Source organism: Rhipicephalus sanguineus, chromosome 6 (assembly GCF_013339695.2).
Source record: "Rhipicephalus sanguineus isolate Rsan-2018 chromosome 6, BIME_Rsan_1.4, whole genome shotgun sequence".
In the NCBI taxonomy this organism is placed as follows: Eukaryota; Metazoa; Arthropoda; class Arachnida; order Ixodida; family Ixodidae; genus Rhipicephalus; species Rhipicephalus sanguineus.
The window spans coordinates 34,092,982-34,114,623 of NC_051181.1; the positions used below are offsets into that span (position 1 = coordinate 34,092,982).

At 48.5% G+C, this 21,642-nt stretch overlaps 1 protein-coding gene across 1 annotated transcript; it reads right to left on the reverse strand.

Moving 5' to 3' along the window:
- Positions 1-12,917: 12,917 nt before the first annotated feature.
- LOC119397183 (uncharacterized) lies at positions 12,918-21,160 on the reverse strand. Its single transcript, XM_037664621.1, has 5 exons — positions 20,661-21,160; positions 20,191-20,532; positions 19,485-20,050; positions 18,568-19,395; positions 12,918-13,012 (listed from the first exon to the last, which is right to left on the reverse strand). Exons 1-5 carry the CDS (start codon positions 21,158-21,160, stop codon positions 12,918-12,920), a joined length of 2,331 nt encoding a protein of 776 aa, XP_037520549.1.
- Between the last annotated feature and the right edge of the window lie 482 nt (positions 21,161-21,642).

Here is a 21,642-nt window from a genome sequence, read left to right on the forward strand (position 1 = left end):
ACGCAAGCAGAACACTAACACGCGCAGAGGCTAATTATTCAACAACAGAGAAAAAATGTCTCGCCGTGGTATGGGCAGTTATGAAATTTCGCCCGTATTTGTATGGCCATCCCTTGAAAGTTATTAGCGACCATCATTCACTTTGTTGGTTGACTAATCTTAAAGATCCCACTGCAGTCGATTAGCGCGTTGGAGTCGGAGGCTGCAAGAGTTTGATATGACGGTCATACACAAGTTAGGGAAGTGACATATGGACGCCGACTGCCTGTCCCGATCATCAATACAGTCGGCTTCTCTACCGGATGAGCATGAAACTCCATTCCTTGGTGTCCTCGGCACTTCCACCATCATCCAACGACAACGTGATGACCCTGACTTACTTGGTTTAATTAATTACTTAGATGGACGGTCTCAGGGAGCACCAAGAGTTTTTGAAAGAATATTGTCGTCGTTTTGTCTACGAAACAGCGTCCCTTATAAAAGAAACTTTTCATCGATCGGATCTCCCTATTTGCTCTTCATTTCTGCAACCCTTCGTACTGAATTGCTTCAAGCATGCCACAACGAGGTGACTTCTGGCCACTTAGGCTACACGCGCACGTTGGCTAGAGTTCGACAAAAATACTACTGGCCAAGACTCCCGACATCCGTGAAGCACCACATTCGTACTTGCCTCGACTGCCAGCGATGCAAGTCGCCTCCGACGAAACCAGCCAGTCTGCTGCAACCTGTTCAAGTCCCACGAACGCCGTTTGACCAGATCGGCATGGATATTTTGGGTCCACTTCCTACTTCTACTGCAGGGAACCGCTGGGTTATTGTCGCAACGGATTATCTGACCCGGTACACCGAAACAAAGGCTGTCCAAAGAAGCACAGCAGCGGAGGTCGCGAGATTTTTCATCGAAAATGTTGTACTGCAACATGGTGCACCAAGCGTCGTGATAACAGACCGTGGAACCGCATTCACGGCAGCCATTTTAGACGACGTCTTGATGCTAAGTGGAATGACTCATCGTAAGACCACCGCCTACCACCCGCAAACAAACGGGCTAACAGAGCGCCTAAACAAGACGATCGAAGACATGCCTTCGATGTACGTGGATGTCCAACACAAAAATTGGGGCAAAATCTTGCCCTATATCACGTTCGAATACAATACAGCTAAACAAGAAACGACTCGCATGACTCCATTCAGCCTCGTTCACAGACGCGAGGTACGGACGATGTTGGATGTGATGTTACTACACGAATGGGACAACACTGACACGGACGCCGATACGTTTACTCAACGTGCAGAAGCTAGGCAGCTCGCACGCTTGCAGATCTGCCAGCAACAAGACTACGATGCAGGCCGCTATAATGCCCACCGCAGAACAGTAACCTACGAAACCGGCGACAGAGTGTGGGTTTGGACGCCCATACGAAAACGTGGACTCTCTAAGAAACTGTTAAGGCCATATTGAGTATCGCGACAGCCGAGTGACGTCACCTATGAGGTCGTCCCTGGCAGTCCCTATTGCACGAGACGTCGCCAGCACCGGCCTGAACTTATGCATGCAGTACGCATGGAGCCGTATATCAGTGACTGACTATGAGTTCCCATAAAACGGCAGTCCTGGTTTAGCATCGGGGCAATGCTCTTTTAAGGAGAGGCAAGTGACACGTCTGTATAGATAAAAGAGAATGACGATGGGGAGGTTTTAGAGACTCTGGCTAGTGGGGCAGTAGGTTTGGGAAAGAAAGACGAAGAAGACGTTTGGCTGTACAGCTGCTTTTGCAACACGCTTTCTCGCTGTTGCAAGTTGTTCTTGTCCTTTGCTCGCGTTGCACCGCGACAATATGAAGTACGCTCTTCGTTTTTGGCACCGTGCGCACGTGCTTGGTTTCACTGCGCTCGCATGGAGCAGCCCCTGACGACGTGCAGCTTTTGCAATTTTTTTTAATGCCGACAACTGTGTCGTCACTACCGAGGAGATGTCAGATTAGGTGCTGGTGCAAACTGTCCGCGACCATGGTGACAGCGGCGGACCTTCGGAGGTCGACTCGTCACTGTCGTCACGCGCTTTGCAGTCTTGCGCCACGCCACAGGTTCACGAGACCATGGCCTCCGAGATTGGCTCCGGCTACACAACGGCACATTGCCGGAGCTAGTCTCGGCGGTCACAGCTAAATGATGACGGAGCAGCGTTGTATTGATGTCCTATGAACATTCAGTATTGCCATCTTTCACAAATAAGCAATAGAGCAAAATAATGCAGATTTTTGCCACTAAATATGTGTTTTGGGGGAGCTCTGCCTTCAATTCCCCTTGTGTTTAATTTGTGCGTTTCTTTTCCGAATTTTCGTGCTGATACTGGATATAACGAAAACCTGTTTATAGCGAATTCTTTCGGGCATTTGTCAATTTCGCTATATCCAGATTTAACTGTATGTTTGAAGATTATACTAGCCACAATCTTGTGCATGTTTGCAACAACACAACCCACAAAACTGCACCACACTACACTGTGCACTCGTCCATGTGGACACATTTGTTTACTGCCACTTTGCGAGACAAATCTTAGGCTTTGCCTAGCGTATGCAGCCACAATGCAGCAGCAGACTGGTGCTCTGCACACACCATGCTGTGATCTCTCAAAGAATGTGGCAACTCGCGCCACAAAACCTGTTGACTCGCCCACTGCTGTCATTCAAAAGAGCAAACGCTGGGATCTGGCTCTTAAATGAACAAGTGTATGGTGCCATTCTGCCTTTGGAACTTTGGAACAGGGGTGAGGACACTGTGAGCAAAGATTACACTGAAACGGTGCGCTCAAATCAGTGCAAAAAGTCTGTATCTAACACTGACATTTTGTAGTGCATTAAAAAGATGTGCACATTCCTTGGCAGTTGCAGCAGTGTCACTGAGGCAGTGCGCAAGACCGTGGACAACTTTGAAGAGCTTCTCTTGCAGCACTTGAGCTGTACCCACCAGGCAGAGATCACAGATATCTTCATATAATTCAAATAAGTATGCACTCGTTCCAGAGCATTCGTTTGTTTTGCCCCCCCCCCCCTTTGATTTGCTAGGGAATACACCGCACACTCTTCAACATAGTCAGGCTGGCTGGAGCCTAACCTATCCTTCTTTCGTGCGTGAAGTACTTGAGTGCTTGCTGTGCTGTCGGGAGTGGGGAAAACACCCCTGCTTGTTTTATTTTCTGTGAATGCAGGTGACATGTATAGAGTAGGGTTCTGAGGAGGGCGGAGTGCGAGTCCTCACGGAGCAATCTGATGCAAAGAACGGCAGCGATGAGGAGGAAGAAGGGAAGTTCTCGGCCGACTTTGCTCTGGTGACAGTGCCATTGACCATCCTCCAGCGACAGGAGATCAGCTTCTCACCGCCTCTGCCCAAAGTCAAGACGGATGCACTCAAAGATCTGGGTGCAGGTGTCATCGAAAAGGTGAGACAGACCACTGCTACTCTTGCCACAGCGCAGGGGCTTTTCATGCAGAGTACAGCTGTTGTCCTGAGCATCACACGGTCACCTCTTCAGTGCATCCGTGGTTCATAGCAAAGTAACCACAGCAGTGATTCCACTCCTGCGCCAACTGCACCAAAGTGCGCCAAATTGTATTTACTGCGCCATCCTGATAATATCGACGAAAATTGCGCCAAACTGCGCCAAAGTCTCGGGTTTGGGGGCGTCTTTCACCGGTAATCGCACCGCCGGCGCGTCAGAACATGTGCAGCTTGATCTTGGGGCTGCCAAAGTGGCAACCATGGACCAAGAATTATTTCGCTGAATAAATAGCGCTCGCGCGTGTGTCCCGAGTAAGCCACGATGCCGACGCAGCTTCTGTTCTGCAAGTCGGCTCGACAGCAAAACGCGCTCTCCGCAGAGGCTCGTGACGTCTAGGCCTATTGGTAGTGAGAAAGTGCAATGGCGATTCATCGGCGGACGTCGTCTGTTCCAGAAACGCTGCTGATAGCTCGTTTGAAGCATCGCACGGCACGCAAGCAAAGCAATGTTCAGTAATAACTACACGCGTGCCGCTAAAATGTCTGTCACTTCTGTTTCTGGACATCGCTAGCAGTAGATATATGGAACAATATCGAATTGTCCTTGCTTCGTGTTTATACAAAAGCACGCGAACGGTGGGAAAGCGTTGACACTTTTCCTCAGATATACTTTATCCATGGATGTTCATCCAGAAGAGCCTTTTCGTAATTCCTTCCACCAGCACATCCGAGTTTGTAATCACTCTGCGGTAAATACCCCCAAAAGGCCCTGCCCTTTCGAGCTCACATGCTAGGGTTCCAATTCGAATTTGTGCTTGCTTTATTAAAAATGTAATCTCATTAATAAAAGCATATCTCCTAGTCGGAGCCGCCGCAAATGCGCAGCTGTCAGTAGCGGACCCGTCCGGCCCACAGTGAAGCGGCTACGCCACGTTACACGTCCGCCCCTCGCTTTCGAGGGTCAATGGCTGACAGTTAAAGAAAATTACACCATCTCCCGCTAAATGGGACCATGAGGCGATGCGAAGCCGGAGCACTTGCACGATCGCGTTCCGTTGGTGTTCGTTGGGCATGCTACCGACTTCACGTCGTGGAACGCGAAAAGGAACGCTACGCGCGTCGTGTCTTCCCTCTAGCCTTGCCGTTAATTCTCACAGGGCAAGCGGGGAACGTCGGCGGGAAGGCGCGGCCAGTAGTACTTCTCCTGTATTCTTGCTAGCGTGCGAGAAACACCCAGGTGTCCAGCCGTCAGGTCGTCGTGCAGAGCCTGGAGGACCTCTGGCCGCAATGTCGAGGGTACCACGAGAAGGCAATCGGCTCGAAGCGGTGAGAAGTTCTTCTTTAGGAGAACACCGTTGCGCAAAAAAAACGACGTCAGTCCCCGCGTGAATACCTTCGGAACAACGGTGGTTCTGCCCTCGAGGTATTCCACAAGGCCCCTGAGTTCTGGATCCGTTCGCTGTCGTTCGGCGAAGTCGTCGGCACTTATGATTCCCAAGAAGGAGTCGTCCTCCTTGTCATCCTGCGGCGGTGGGTCGACGGGGGCGCGAGACAGGCAGTCAGCGTCGGAGTGTTTTCTTCCGGACTTGTAAACGACGGTAATGTCGAATTCTTGAAGTCGTAGGCTCCACCGTGCGAGGCGACCTGAAGGGTCCTTCAAGTTAGCTAGGCCAACACAATGCGTGGTGGTCGCTCACAACTTTGAAGGGCCTGCCGTACAGGTAGGGGCGAAACTTGGATGCAGCCCAGATGATCGCTAGGCACTCCTTTTCTGTTGTGGAATAGTTCGTTTCTGCCTTTGATAGCGACCGGCTAGCATAACTGATGACCCTTTCCTGCCCGTCAGTCTTCTGCACGAGGACGGCGCCGAGTCCTACGCTGCTTGCGTCGGTGTGGATTTCCGTATCGGCGTATTCGTCGAAATGTGCTAGTATCGGAGGCATCTGAAGGCGTCGTTTCAGTTCTTCAAATGCTTCGATTTGCGCCGTTTCCCACTTGAATGGCACGTCGGTCTTCGTGAGGTGAGTTAGCGGTTCGGCGATTCGTGAAAATTCCTTGACGAAGCGCCTGTAGTAGGCGCACAAGCCGAGAAAACGGCGCACGGCTTTCGTGTCGGTGGGGGGCGGGAAGGCAGCGATGGCAGCTGTTTTCCGCGGGTCTGGGCGAACACCACCCTTGCTGATCACGTGATCCAAAAATAGTAGCTCCTCGTATGCAAAGCGGCACTTTTCAGGCTTCAAGGTGAGGCCAGAGGTCTTGATTGCTTGTAGTACAGCGTCAAGGCGCCGGAGGTGTTCGTCGAAGCTTGAGGCAAACACAATGACGTCGTCCAAGTACACAAGGCAAGTCTGCCACTTCAATCCAGCCAGCACGGTGTCCATAACGCGCTGGAACGTCGCAGGTGCCGAGCAAAGACCAAAGGGCATAACCTTGAACTCGAAGAGGCCGTCTGGTGTTATAAAGGCAGTCTTCTCTCGGTCTCTCTCGTCGACTTCGATTTGCCAATAGCCGGTCTTGAGGTCCATCGACGAAAAGTACCTCGCGTTGTAGAGTCGATCCAGGGTGTCGTCTATCCGTGGGAGAGGGTAGACGTCCTTCTTCGTGATTTTGTTCAGGCGGCGATAATCGACGCAGAAGCGTAGGGTTCCGTCTTTCTTCTTCACTAACACCACGGGTGACGCCCATGGACTCTTCGACGGCTGGATGATGTCGTCGCGTAGCATTTCGTCGACTTGTTTCTTTATGGATTCGCGTTCTCGCGTCGAAACTCTGTACGGGCTCTGCCGGAGTGGCCTGGCATCTTCCTCTGTTATGATGCGATGTTTTGCGACTGGGGTCTGGCGGATTCTTGACGATGACGAAAAGCAGTCCCTGTATTTCAAGAGCAGGGTTTTGAGCTCTTCTTCTTTATGCTTCGGAAGGCTAGGATTCACGTCGAAAGCTGGTTGAGGAGCTTGGTTCGTCGGTGTGGGCTCGGAAGAATCGGCGATGGCGAAAGCATTGGTGGCTGCCACAATTTCTTCGATGTAGGCGACTGTCGTGCCTTTGTTTACGTGCTTATACTCGTTGCTAAAATTTGTGAGCGTCACTGTTGCTTTGCCTCCCCGCAACTCTGCTATTCCTCTTGCGACGCAAATCTCGCGGTTAATCAACTAGTGCTGGTCACCCTCAACGACGCCTTCCAGGTCTGCTACTTTCTGAGAGCCGACGGAAATGATGACGCTGGAGCGAGGGGGAATGGTGACCTGGTCTTCCAGCACATTCAAGGCATGCTTCCCTGGCGGCGTGTACCGCGGTAATGCTCTTTCTGTAGATAGTGTTATCGACTTCGATCTGAGGTCGATGACTGCACCATGAAGGCCTAAGAAGTCCATACCAAGGATGACATCTCGGGAGCAATGCTGAAGGACTACGAAGCTTGCGGGATAAATCCGGTTGTTGATGGAGACCCTCGCTGTGCAGATTCCTGCCGGCGTTACTAGGTGACCTCCCGCTGTCCGGATTTCGGGGCCTTCCCAGGCGGTCTTGACTTTCTTCAGCTTCGTCGCGAACGGTCCACTGATGACAGAGTAGTCGGCTCCAGTATCGACGAGAGCGGTGACGTTGTGGCCGTCGATGAGAACGTCGAGGTCACTCGTTCGTCGCCTACCGTTTCGATTTGGTCGCGGCGTCGGATCGCGGATACGTCGGTTTGTCCCGCTGCTTCGACGTTGTGTCGTCAGGTCTTCTTCGGGCCGTGAAGTTTCGACGTCAGGGCTTCGTTCGGCTTGCGGCGTGTTCTTTAGATTTCGTTGCGGCGTTGTCGTCGGCGGCGGAGGATCTTCGGTATTTCGTCGTACAGCAACCGAACCTCCATCGGTTGCTGCCCTTAGTTTTCCAGGATACGGGCTGGGTGACCGGCCTCGCGTTGGGCCAGTGTATGGTCGGCGTTGGGGGGAGACGTAGCGGCCTGGCGACGGCGAACGGGAAGGTTGTCGGGGCGTCCATTGCGTTCCCGCGAGGTAGTCGGCGATGTCGCGTGGTCTTTCCCCTCGCTGTGGACGCGGCGCGTCGATGGCGAACCCACGCAGTCCCATCTGTCGGTACTGGCAGCGGCGGTAAGTGTGGCCAGCTTCCCCGCAATGGTAGCAGAGTGGGCGGTGGTCGGGGGCGCGCCAAACGTCGGTCTTCCTCGGCGTGTATAGCTGGCCGGCTGGCGGGCGGTATGACGTCGGTGGCAGCGGCGGTGGTGCCTGGCGGCGGAACTGCTGGGGTGGCGCGGCGTCTTGACGTGGGCGAGGAGGGGGGGCGTTGCATTGGGCTGCAGCGGCATAGCTCACTGCTTGCAGGTGTGGCTGCGCTGACTCGGGGGTGCCCAGAGACTGCTGTATTTCCTCTCGGACGATGTCAGCGATCGAGGCAACTTCAGGCTGTGGTAAGGGTAAAAGCTTGCGCAGTTCTTCCCGCACGATCGCTCGAATCGTTTCACGCAGGTCGTCGGTGCCGACGGCATGAACAGCTGGGCTGTCTTGAATCGATCGGCGATTATACTGGCGGTTGCGCATTTCCAAGGTCTTCTCAATCGTCGTCGCCTCTGAGATGAATTCTTGGACTGTCGAGGGCGGGTTCCGCATCAGCCCAGCGAAGAGCTCTTGCTTTACCCCTCGCATGAGCAACCTGACTTTCTTGTCCTCAGGCATGGCTGGGTCAGCGTGGCGGAATAGTCTGGTCATTTCCTCTCCAAAGATGGCAACACTTTCACTTGGGAGTTGGACGCGCGTCTCTAGCAAGGCTGCAGCCCTTTCTTTTCTGACGACGCTTGCAAGCGTCTGCAGGAAAGCGCTGCGAAGGGCGTCCCAAGTTCGAAGAGTGGACTCCCTGTTCTCGAACCAGGTCTTTGCTGCGCCTTGAAGGTAAAAGTAAACGTGACGCAGCTTGTCCTCGGAGTCCCAGTTGTTGAATGTTGAGACCCTTTCGAAAGTCTCGAGCCAGGTGTCCGGGTCTTCGAATGACGTCCCGCGGAAGGTTGGCGGCTCCTTGGGCTGCCGGAGTAGGATCGGCGCAGGCTGCACGGGGTCTGTCATCGTCGCTGCGGTCGGTGTTGGGACCTGGGGCTGCCTGGTTTGTTCGGGAAGGAGCCCGTGCTCTGGCTGCAGTCCCTTCTGCCTGCGGCTTGTTCGACGATCCGGGTTTTCTTTGCCGTCGTCCTCCTCGCGGCTTGGGCTTGGGTCAGCGCTTCGCGGGGGCGTCCGGATCATGGAAGAAGCAGCACCTCCACCAGATGTCACGTGGTCGTGACGTCGACGAAGACAGCAGTCGGCGTTTGCAGGATGAAACTGTTTATTTGGCCGAACTTGTGGCCGGAAAATGAGAACTAGAACTACAGCAATACACGCCGCGTGTCTTATGTTTCATGAGTTGAAGCTACACCCCCGAAGACTGTCAGCAACGCTCAGCGCAAACCGCGCCACATTGTTCGCGAAGCTTCCCGATCATTGTAGATCGTTTTGTAAAGATTGCGCGCCGCACGCGAATGTTCCAGCTTTGTCGAGAGATAACGCCGCCACCAGCGATATCGCTGGAAAGTTCGATAGCGCCTGTATAAAAGCCGACACGCTTGACCGCTTGTCAGTTGATCGACGGTCGACGCTCTGTTCGCCGCTATCAGTTTATTGCTGTAGTTTGACCTTCATTTTCCCGGCCACAAGTTCGGCCTAATAAAGAGTTTCATCTCGGACGTGCTGACTGCTGCCTTCGTCGACGTCACGACCACGTGACACTAATAAATTTGCAGAAGCACACACCTCGGGAAATGGCCCGTAAGCCCCGAAGTCTTTGTGAACTGGAAAGATGGAAGGCCACAGAGTTTCGGAACTTTTTATTCTACTTTGGACCTGTGGTGCTATCAAGGCAAATTGAAAAATGTTATTACGAGCATTTCATGAAGCTGAGTGTGGCATTGTCTATCCTTGCAAGCCCTGAGCTTTGCCACCTGCACTTAAACTTTGCCAAAAATCTTCTCCAGGGGTTTGTCACTGATGCTGGAAGCCTTTATGGGGAGGGTGTTTATGTGTACAATGTACATTCACTTGTACACCTTACTGATGACGCGCAGAAGTTTGGCCATCTTGACTCATTTTCTGCATTCCGGTTTGAGAACTTTTTGGGTCAATTGAAGCGTGACTTGAAGTCTCCAAATCGACCGCGTCAGCAAGTCGTGAAGCGCTTGTGTGAGCGTGGTCAGACTGACATGTTCAAGACAGCACTCCCAGAAAAGCAACTAACTTTGCAGAAGCCACATGATTCTGGACCTACTCCTCCAGGTTTTCAGGGACAACAGTTTCACAGCATAGCTTTTTCAGATGTAGTCATTGAAACCAACGTTGCCGACTCATGTCTTCTTATGAAAGACGGGAATGTTGTGATTGCAACAAATATTTTGTCACAAAGTGGTGACATAAAGACAGTCTGCTAGACTTTTCAAGCGACTGACCAACTTGCATGCTGGTATTGTGGGGACAACTGAGCTCCATGCTTACAAGGCTTCTGATCTTTCAGCAGTCAATGCTTTATGGTCAGTCAAGGAGATCAAGTCAAAATGCTGCTGCTTACCTTGTAGACAAGGTTTTGTTGTACTGCCACTTTTACACAGTGGTTGATGTCACCACTGCCTCGTTTGAAACATTTTATGCTCTTCATAACATTTCAAAAAAAGATTTGATGGAAAATATGGCTCTCTTTTCAACCAATTACTTTTTACACTGTTGGCAATGTAGCTGTACATCACTGTCTGTGCACTCTGCGATGTCAGTGCATGTGAAAGGAATTCTGAACTACTTTTCCAAGTAATCATCTATTGGCCTCAGTATCGAAGTTCATTCCCTCGTGAATCGATTGTCGCAAATAGTTTTCGAATCTATCAAGATTGAGTAGAGGTACAGAAATTTATTGCATGCTTTTCAGTCCTTTCTCTCGTGTTTCGTCCCGACAAGTGCAGCGGAAGCTACACAGGAAGGGATGACTTGTGAAAACGAAGCTAGGTCATATGCGCCATGACCTTGAGTGCACATCACGAAACACAATCGCTCTTTCAAGGTGTGCTTTCGGAGCACCTTAGTGTTGCAACTTGTGGGGATCACCAGTAACCATCCTCGGCATCATCCACCCCAGCGGTCATACGAAGCAGCAACCAAGGCCACTGCTCATTTCCCTGGATGTGCAAAGCCTTTATAAGCAAGCACAGCAAGATGCAGGGGGGAGGAGATGGCAAAAGTATGCGATGAGTTTTCATGTGTACAGAGAGCAGTCTGCCGGGCCCATGGATAGTGGCTACCAGCGTGGAAGTTATTCTTTTGATTTGTGCCACCCTGATGGCATTAAGGCCTTATTAATGAATGCTTTCCATCTTGCCCCGCCACGTACAAGCACCTGTTCTTTGGAGCAGATGACAATGGAGGCCCACAAACTATGTAATTTGCTTTAGCAGACTGCAGCACATGGCAGCACCCTGTGGCAAGAAGCACATCTGATCCAAACGCCACTTCTGGTTTATGCCAGCTATCGACCAATAGCAGCAGTCTGTTGTGTGACGAAAGATCTGCTGTATGACAGCCCTCCAAAGAGCGTGAGTGCAGTCCTCTGTGTGAAGACAGGGTGCTTAAGAAAGTGGAAACTTTGCATTTCACTTATTAACTCTCCTTGTCAAGATTTGCCAGAGCTGCTCAGAGCAGCGTCTGCTTTCCTCGGCATGTTTTTTTCACTTAGCACAAGAGGTCATCCATGATTCCTTTGAAGACTCCCAAGGGGTCGAAATTATCCAGAGCCCTGCACTATGGCGTATCTCATAGCCACTGTGGGATGTTGAACCCAATAAACAAACCAACCAATCTGTGCACCACTGTTTGCTGAAACCAGAGTGCTCTCCAAATACAAAAACAAGGTGGGGTGCAAGGTCAGTGGGGGCTTTATGTTTAGTAAACTGAGTGAAGCATGCCTTGCAAAACCTTTGTGGTGTGTCATGTCATGGAATTAGATTACATAGAACACCACTGCGTAAAGCTTGGTTTTAAAGAGATCCTCTTAATTTTTGTATACTTCCTTTCATGTTTTTTTCTGCAGGAGATGATCGTACCTTGCGTATATGTCTGTTTTTCTGTAAATATCCTCAGTCTGTGCTGTGTTTGTGCCTGCTTCTCCTTTCGAGCTAGTTTATTTTTTCATGCATTCCATGTCAAGATAAACTATGAGCTCACCTGACAAATTAGCCCTCTGAAGTTAATTTATTTAGTGCTATAGGAAGCTTGTCATCCACAGTTGCCAATCCTGCACTGGTTTTATTGATATGCAATTCATCTGTATATAATACAAAACTGCCAAATGCTGAGTTAGCTGGAGGAACTGGGAATAGCAACTTTTTTTTGCAGTGTTTACACAGGACTCGGTGCTACTTATAAGACTGCAGCCTAATCTCATTATGCTTCTTGAGTGATAGTTATATTAGGGCAGGTTCATGTGGGTTTACTGACTTAATGTTTTTTAATGTTTCCAGATGTACTCAGTTGTTCATTTGAAAGAAAGCGAGGACGTTGCTGCAGTACCATCGTGTTGGGTTCATGGCAACAAGGTATTTTGGCCTACCCACAAGAGTACGACGAAAGTGACGTCGGCAATCGAAAACAAAGTTGAACCGGAAGCCTACTGGACCTAGTATTCCTGTTCTGTTTTGTCAACAACAGGTAAATTTTGTTCAGCTATGCTGGCTGGTATTGACACTCTCAGGAGGAGGATAATGCTATAGCTGAGAAAGCATGAGTTTTGTGCAATAAATTTATATAGAAATGCCAATTGAAATTTTTTATTGACCATATAAATGGTTGCCTCTATAAGCCATTGTTGTAAATAGCTGCTGGTAGATTACCAGCTTCACAGATTTATTGCTCTGATCATCACCCTTCATGTTTTTGTCATTCTCTTACATGTTAGGCTTCCTCTTCATCTAACATAAGCTGCTCCCTTCTGACTTTCAAACTGCTGTGCACCAACATAATGTGAATACGTCCTTCTTAGCATCCTTGACCTTTTGCCCTTTTTTGTGTGTGTTTCTATGTTTTGTGCATGAGTTATGTAGGAAATATGTGATCTACAGCAGCTACAGATCAATACATATTCTTCCTCAGACAGTTACGAGGCTGCGAGGAGGCGGGAAGCCAAGGCTGAGAACGAGCTATACGGACTGACGACCGAGGATGAGGGGCGGCCTAATAAGCGAGTTCGACGTCCTCCAAAGCCCCTGGATGGATACTCTTCGGGAAGTGATAGCCCCGAAGAAAGCGAGCAGGAGGCTTTGCAAGACAGTGCCGTAAATGAGGTTATGAGTGGCACGCCGACATCTACAACTTATGGACGGAGAGAGGACTCTTTCCTGTTAACACAACCTAGTTGTCCAGTCGAAGTTGCACCAGCTCCGAGGCACGAGGACCCAGCTCCAGCACCCTGCTCTTAGGCTGGAGGTAAGTGTAGGCCAAATATTCTAGAAGGCCAAGGGCTTCTTGTGCATGCTGTTTGTGAAATTTATTTCTTGATAAGCTCGACAGATTTAAAATTTTTAAACTGGAACCTTTGGATTTTCTAATGCCTATGTTGCAGGTCGTGACCTCCCACCATCGAAGAATTTGCAAAAAAAGGGAAAGCCAATAAATGCTGTTCAGTGCCACCACTGTGAAAATGGCAAGTAAAATTTGTTGCAAACAAATGAGTGAAATTAATTTATTGATTGTATACGAAAAGGACATATTCTTAGAATAGCGGCAAGTTGAGCTTGTTTGTAGGTGTATTTCGTAGGAGCTAGGCATCTACTCAGTTAAAAAGAGAAGTGGTAAAGCAACACAAAAGCCAACTATTTGCTAGTTCCTATTTGACATTCGTATTGCCCATTTTCCTTTCATTTGTTCATGTCTGCATGCATAACCCTTGCAACACGGTGCCCTCGTTTAGACACACGACTTTCTTGTGCTATTTCTGTGCAGTGTTAGAAAAAACGGATCACAAACACTGAGTTAATGGTAAATTAAGCATTCTTGTTGCCTAAAGTTACTTTATATCGCCTCTTGAAATATTTTGCTGCACACGATCGCCTTGTGAAGGCAGTATAGCTAGCTAGCTAGCTAGCTTTTGAGACAGACGTGGTCCGTGTCAGCAGGAATTTCAAAATACTCTTTTTACATTTTTAGGAATGATCACTCTCATCAGATGACTATCGCATGTGATTTGGGTGGTTCCTTCAATTCGGCTTATAAATAAACAGCAAAGCTGACTTTACTATAATTATATAATTACGTTGTAATTACAATAAATTTTTGTAAAATATTCCATAGTTTATTCTAACACTTCCACTTGCTTATATTTGGTCTCCAGAACATTGGCTTCAAACTATATAAATTTCACGCAATTATAGACAGTCTATCATAGTGCGAGTCATAAAGGAATAACTACACAACCAAACAGCAGCCCTTGTTAGAAAAATTTTCATAGGCGGTTTTTCTACAATTTTTACGTCTGCTGTGTACCACATGAATGAGTTTATTTCTGTCATGCTCGAATCTTTAAAATATACTGAAGTTAAAAAATTTATAGTTAATTTCACCCGTCCTTTTGTTTTGAGTAATAGTTTGCATTAATCTAGTCCAATCAAGAGTCAATGGCACTGTTTACAGTTTATTAAAGTGCAAGCATCAGCAACCAATGTGTCAAACTTTATTTTCTGCCTTTTTCTGTGGTAATGTGCTGTGCTTGCATTTTGTTCAAAAATTGGCATGATAGTGCACTAATATTGCACATTTTTTCTTTCCATTATAGTTCTCGTAAAAGTGCTCATGCAAGTTGAGCGTTTGAAAATGCAGCTTGCTGCACAAAGTGCAATTCTCACAAGAATTGAACATACTTGAATCAGGACACCGCAGTAGAAAATCCCATCGACGTAAACGAAATGCCCATCTACCCCGCTAGAAGTGAGGAAGAATTGAGGACCCTGGAGGATAGTCTCGATAACAGCATCATTTTTGCTGCCCTGATAAGTGTTGCTGTTCATTGCATGTGCTGCAGCCTGGTTCAACAATAACGTTCTGAAATGTATTACTTCAAAATTACTGCCATTTCTCCAGGACCACAACAGGATTGTGTGAATCTTTCTACATCTTTCATTCAAGGTGAAGGAGCTGGGCCAAATTGGAGGTTCTGATGTAAGCACGACTACTAAAAGAGTAATGAAGAGGCTTCTTGACGACAGCGTAGCGGTACTGTACAGTTACACTGGAAGAAAGGGAAAACGATGAGCGGCGGAGCTAAACATTGTTCGCCTTGTATTTGGTGAGGGGACTCAAATTTTTTGCACCTTGGTGTGCTTATTGTTCTTTAAAAAAAATAATGGTCGTGGTTGCTATGTATGTAGTTTCCAGCTGCTGTACGTTCAACGTAAAAGGCAACAGATGCAGAGATCAGCCACGTGATTGGCGATTGGCTACGCTTTGCCAATGCAAGGCTGACTGCGTCCAAGGCAAGCAAAAACTTAACGTTTATTGTTTTCCATCAGACAGCCCAGCTATCGCTCTTTGTGTCCATGCCACCTCTAGGTTTGTGGTAGAACTTTCTTACAAGCCCTCCCAGAATATTTTGCAAGAATGTCTTGATTTATGCTATTTTTATAATTAATCGTACTTAGAGTGCATTTATGTATGTATTACGAACTCAGTTTTCTATTTTTGAATCAAAAGAAAAAAAATGCGGGACATACCACACCTTGTGGGGATCGGTTTCATGCGAAGCAGCCTGCGAGTAGTTGTCTTTGCTGCATTTTTTGGCTTTGAGTTAAGTGTTACGAGCTGGATAGATGTGTTTTTGTAAGTGTAGCAGTTGTGTGCACATAGTGGTCTTACTAGGCACATTGACTACACTGGCGTTGGTAACTTATAATCTGATGTAACGTCAGCACTCATGTTAGAACATAGTCATCAGTATTCTTGAAACGAAGTGCACTTTACGATGCGCTGATGTGAATATTGTGTAACTTTCGTTAGCGCATTCTTCCGGGGTCTGGCAACTTGAATGTAGCTTGCTGAATCATATGGACACAATGTAATGTTTATTAGACTGCTATAAAAGCAGAGTCAACACTGGAACCACAATTGGTGTTAACCTGACATGACGCCTGTATCATAGAAGTACATATCTAATGTTTATTGCTTTGTTATAAAATTAGATGACTAGCACTGCAGCCATATAATTGACGCTGCACCGACAAACGCCTGCATAGGGTCTTTTTCCAAAGCAGCGTCAAGGCCTGGCGTGGCTTTGTGGTAGATTACCTTTCTGCCACGCAGAATGCTTAGGTCCGATTGCTGCTGGGATCCTAATTTTTATTCTTTGCATTCGTCGGGTCAACGCTGCTGATGCCAGCTCTCGCATTTAAATTACCAACGTCTGTTCTCGCCGTTCCTCTGTAGATATGAACTGTCGATAACCTGTGGCGCATACCTGCACAATGTGGCCCTTGGTATATGGGTATGTGCCACACGTGTCTGGAGGAAAGGGTTTGACGACGTATGCGACAGAATTGTCACGTTATTCATGTCGTGACCAGACAGTCATATCCGTCAAAGTCTCTTACCCTGCCATGCCACTTTCGATCAACACAAAATTATGGAAGCGACCACGAGAGCACCAGAAGTAGGCGGCTAGACAGACAGACTCAAAGTTCCATTGGTTCACTAAGAAATGCTTCACATTTAAAATGTTTATTGACCCTGGAGTCATCTGTAAGGGTAGGTAGTCTGCCAGACCATGCTTGTCAGCCCCCTCTCCGGCTCTGTTTATTGCGCGCACCTGAACCCCTGGATTGTTAGATGACAGTATTTTTACCACGCCACAGGTGAGGGGGTCACCAGGAGATTAGGTGGGGGAGGGTATTCCCTGCAGTTCCAGAGAATTATCTCAGGTTCGAAATACATGTGCAATTGGTGATATTCGTTTCGAGCGCTGTGATTTTTATCTTGCTTTCAGAATGTGACACGTCTATAAGGATGCAATATGCATTGCCTATAAACAGACGCACACAGGCAAGCAGTAGAATGTACGATGGCACATGATGACCGCTGGAGAGCGAACATGATCTTTATTGCACGTGCATTGTGCCACGTGGTGCGGGTGCTGTGGCATTGAAACATTGAGATTGTCACAAGATCATCATGCCCCAGTTTGCTAATTATTCATGCTGATGTATTAAAATACATTAGGTGAAGAGAAGTGAACAGAATACAGTCATTGTGTACTGCATAAGCAGTGTGACAGGGTACATTCAAATATTTCATAAAAGTTTTCCTCCCATCTCTTCTAAGGTCAATAACTGTTTTTGGCTTTAGTGCAGGGTACGTTTCTAGTATCTGCCTCTGTTCGGCAGTACAGGGGTCAAAAGCTCTTTAAAGTTTGAAAGAGTGCTGTTGTGTGCAAGCAGGTAGCGAGTGACAGCATATATACCATCGAGGGACTACAATAGCACTATCAAGTTACGGTCAACCAGGAAGGCAGCAGTATTGCAAAGCAGTGTCGGCAGTGTTCATTATTGGTGGGTGGACGAAGTTTGAGTTTTTAACAGCTGCTGCGAACAAGTACTTTGCAAAGCACTTAGAAGGTGACCTGCATTGTGTGACTTGTAGCGTTGTACAGTGGCTGTGAATAGTTTTCATTGTCTTATCAAAAGCATCTGCAAAGCTTATGTTGGTACCAAAGCTATTTTGTTTGCTTATTATCTACAGTAATTCGTGAATATTCTTTGTTCCTGCAGAACAAAGTGCAGCAGTCATCTACAGAATGACCACAGACAGCTCCATCTCCAAGCCTTGGACGGGCATCGGTCATCGTGCAATAAAGTATTTGCAGTCAAGACATGCAGTTGAGCTGAGTTAATACTGTTGAACAGCTGCAAAATGTAGGAAGTCTTTAAAACTGCTGAATAGAGTGCTTCGAATCGGTCTGGTTCAGTTCATGCATATACATGAGCCGCTAACACATGTTGTGCGTTCCATCAATAATTTAATGTCGTTGGAATGTACTGCATGTTGAACACATGCTTCAGCTATGATTCGCAGTTTGTCTTTTCAGTTTAAAAGACTTCTGACATTGCGCCTGTTTTCAGCGCTGCATGAGCATAATTTACAATAATTAAATGTTCCATAAACGTTACAACAGTGTAACCTGTAACGTCATTTCTATGTTTAGCTTAACATTATGCATACATTATCGAAACATTTTAGGAATGTTTATTTAATGTTGAAGATTACGTGATTACTACGTTTATTCAGAACGTTAGTAGAACATTTGATTTCAAGGACATTAACAATATTGTTTCAACGTTCAAGCAGAACATAAAAGTAACATTATTATAACGTATTGGTGCTACCTGGGCTTGTATGGGTCAGCTGCCTTGGCTATATTCTGTTTGGCGATTTTCACTGCCGCCTCGGCGAATCCGTTGCTCTTTGGGTACTTCGGGCTTGATGTCACGTGTTTAAATCCCCACTCTCTCGCGAATTTCGAAAATTCGGATGTATTGCAGGGATGAAACTGGCCCGTTGTCAGTTACAACAGTATCTGGAATGCCGTGGCGCGCGAAGATTGATTTTATCATCTGTATGCTTGTTGCAGGCTGCTCATCTTCGAGGAGCGCAATCTCGAAGTAGCGCGAGTAGCAGTCAGCCACTAAGAGATACGTGTAACCTTTCGCGTAGATGAGATCGACACCGAGCCGCTGCCAGGGTCGGTCCGGGAGTGCCGTCGGCATTAACGGTTCGCTCCTTTGTTGTCGATGCTCTATGCAGTTGGGACACTTTTCTATCAAGTCTTTGATGTCCCTTGTGATCCCAGGCCACCAGCACGTTTGTCGGGCAAGTCTCGAGCACTTGACTTCTCCCTCATGCCCCTCGTGCAAGGCATTCAGTGTTGCCTTCCGTAAGCATTGAGGAATGATAAGCCGATTGCCCATTAGTAGGACGCCGTCGTGTACTGTGAGTTCATGCTTGAATTGCCAGTACTCACGGCAGTCTTTCGGAGTTTTGCTCTTGTGCGCTGGCCACCCGTTTCTCGTGAAGGCTTCTATAGCTTTACATGTCGGATCACGCTTCTGCGCCATGGCAACTTTCTCTAGGCTTGCCACCTCCGACGACAAAAGGCCCACTACGACACTTGCATAGGTTGATACTTCGCCTGAGATGTCTCCGGAGTCCTGCGTTGCGAGTGGCTGACGAGAGAGAGCATCGGCTGTGATGAGCTGCTTGCCTGGTATAAACGTGGTCTCGTAGTCATACCGCATCATGCGTAGACGAAGACGCTGAAGTCTGGGTGTTAGGCTGTCGATGGGTTTAGTGGAAAGGATGGGCACCAAAGGCTTGTGATCCGTTTCTATCTTGAAATGAAGCCCGATGAAGTAGTCCCTGAATTTCTCACATGCCCACGTTATTCCGAGAGCTTCTTTCTCGATTTGAGAGTAGCCTGCTTCAGCTGAGGTCAACGTTTTTGAAGCGTACGCTACAGGCCGCCGATTGCCATGGGGGTCTTTTTGGAACAGAACTGCTCCCAGACCGTAGCTTGAGGCATCTGATGAGACGATGAGTCGTTTCCTCGGGTCATAGAGAGCTAGGACGGGTCGTGAAGTTATGGCTTCTTTAATTTCTTGAAAAGCCTGCTGCTGTGCGGCGTCCCAGACAAAATGGTTGGACTTGCGCAAAAGCTCTGTCAGCGGATGCGCGATGTAACCGAAATTCGGAATGAACCGAGATACGAAGTTGGTCATCCCGAGGAAGCGCTTGATCTCTGTCACGTTGGTTGGCGGCTTCATTTTAACGATGGCTTCAACCATACCCTCATCTGGGCGCACGCCGTTTGGTCAATGATGTGACCCAGAAACTTCACGCTATTTTGGTAGAAGGAGCACTTCTGTTTGCTCAGCGACACACCTGCCTTGAGTAACCGCTCGAGGACCAGGGCAAGGCGCTCGTCGTGGGACTGCTTGGTCTCTCCCCACACTAGCACGTCGTCTATGTGGCACACGACTCCTTTCAATCCCTCGAGTACGTGACTTATCATCCTTTGGTAATGCTCCGGAGCTGATGAGATTCCAAAGGGCATCCTGTTAAACTTATATCTCCCAAAAGGAGTGATGAAGGTTGTTAGCTCAGATGACTTTGGATCTACCTTGATTTGGTAAAGTCCGGAGTACGCGTCTAGTTTCGAGAAATACTTCGCTCCTCCGAGAAGTCCTAACGTGTGTTCTACACTTGGAATGGGGTGATGCTCTCTGAGTACCCCTTTGTTCAGCATGGTGTAGTCCACGCAGAGCCTGACGCCACCATCCTTCTTGGGTGTGACGACTATTGGCGCGCACCAAGGAGACGGATCTTGGACTTTTGTTATCACTCCCTGATTTTCCAGCTTCTTTAGCTCAGCCTCAACAGCGTCGTGCAGCGGGATGGGAATGCGCCTCGTAGAGGTTATGGCGAAAGGTACTGCGTTTGGCTTTAGTCTGATGGTGAAAGAATGCTCGATTTCACCGAGGCCAGAGAAGAGTTGCGAATCTTTCGAGTAGAGCGTCGCAGTTGTGTTTAACTGAGAGATCGCTCACCCGCCTTAATATGTCGCGCACCCGTCTGACAGATCGCTCACCTGTCTCTATGAGGCCTAAGCAGTGGCTCGCCGAGGTTGCGTGCAACGTAGAATCTCTCCGAGGTGGTTGCTCCCTTATAAACCACAGTTGCTTCTATCATGCCCAGCACGTCTAACTGTTCGTTAGAGGGACCGATGAGGAATTTATCAGACTCACGCAGCGGCGCTGATGAGCTGAGGTTGAGATATGTATCCTCCGGCAGGGCTGATACGTCCGCACCAGTGTCCAATCGAAACTGCACCTCCTGTCCGTTGACGTGTTGACGTACAACTGCGTTCTCCACGGGGTCGGTCCACCGTTTCTGATTGCCCCCAGGAAGCTCGGACTTTCCGGAGACTTGCCTGATTGGAGGTGAAGCACTCGCGATGAACGGCATACCGTGGCAAAATGTCCCTTTTTGCGGCACTTCTTACAGTACACTTTTGACGCGGGACATTGTTTTCTGGAGTGAGTTTCTTGTTTACCACACCAGTCGTACGAACGCCGAGTCTGGGATTGCCCAACTGGTTTGCGCTTGCTGTCGACGCGTCGTGGTTGGCTAGCTGTATGTAGGCGATCGATGGCAGCTGTTCCTTCTGGGGAGCCGGCCACATGAATATGCGGTTGCTGCTTGAGGACTTCGAACTGCTTTACGCAAAGTACTGCTTTCTCCAGTGTGAGGTCTTGTTCAAGCTGAAGTTTCGTCGACAACTTCTGGTCACGCACGCCGACGACAATCCTGTCATGGATTAATTCGTCCTTGAAGTCGCCGTAGTCGCACCGCTCGGCTAAAGTGTACAGAGATGTGATGAAGTCAGTCATTGGTTCACCTTCGTCTTGTATGCGGCGATTGAAGAGCGCTCTTTCATAGATGATGTTTTTCTTGACGACGAAGTGACTGTCGAAGGCTTCGATGACTTTGACATACTTCTTCGCGTTTACGGCTGTCAGACAAAGTGCCGTGAGGGCGTCTTCAGCTTTGTCACCCATGATGTAGATCAATGAGTTGATTTGATCAGTGTCTGGTTGGTGATGAAGACCACTGGCGGTTCGGAAACGCTCCCACCTTCGCTTCCAGGCTGAAGGCTTGAGGGGGTTGGAGTTGGATGCGCTGATCGCTTTGAGTTCCTTATTCAGTCATGGCTGGAGGTTTTGATGAGCACTCACTTGGCGACGTGAGGTATCGTAGCGCAAACTTCTGACACCATGTTCTATAGTGATGCACAGTAGAGTTGAATTATAAAAATGTTTATTAACTCTAACGCTACATGACTGGGCGACGCCCTATATGCGTCGTACCGCGATGCGAGTCGAGCGTCCAATGCACCCGGGTAGATCACGCGCCTCCCGGATACCTGAAGCCCGTGCCACCTGAGACCTGAGCCGTGTCGCTCTCTCCACATACCGTACCGTCCGGCGCATAGCAACCGTAGGGCATGCATCTTCGAGGCCGTTCGCTGTTTCGGTTGAGC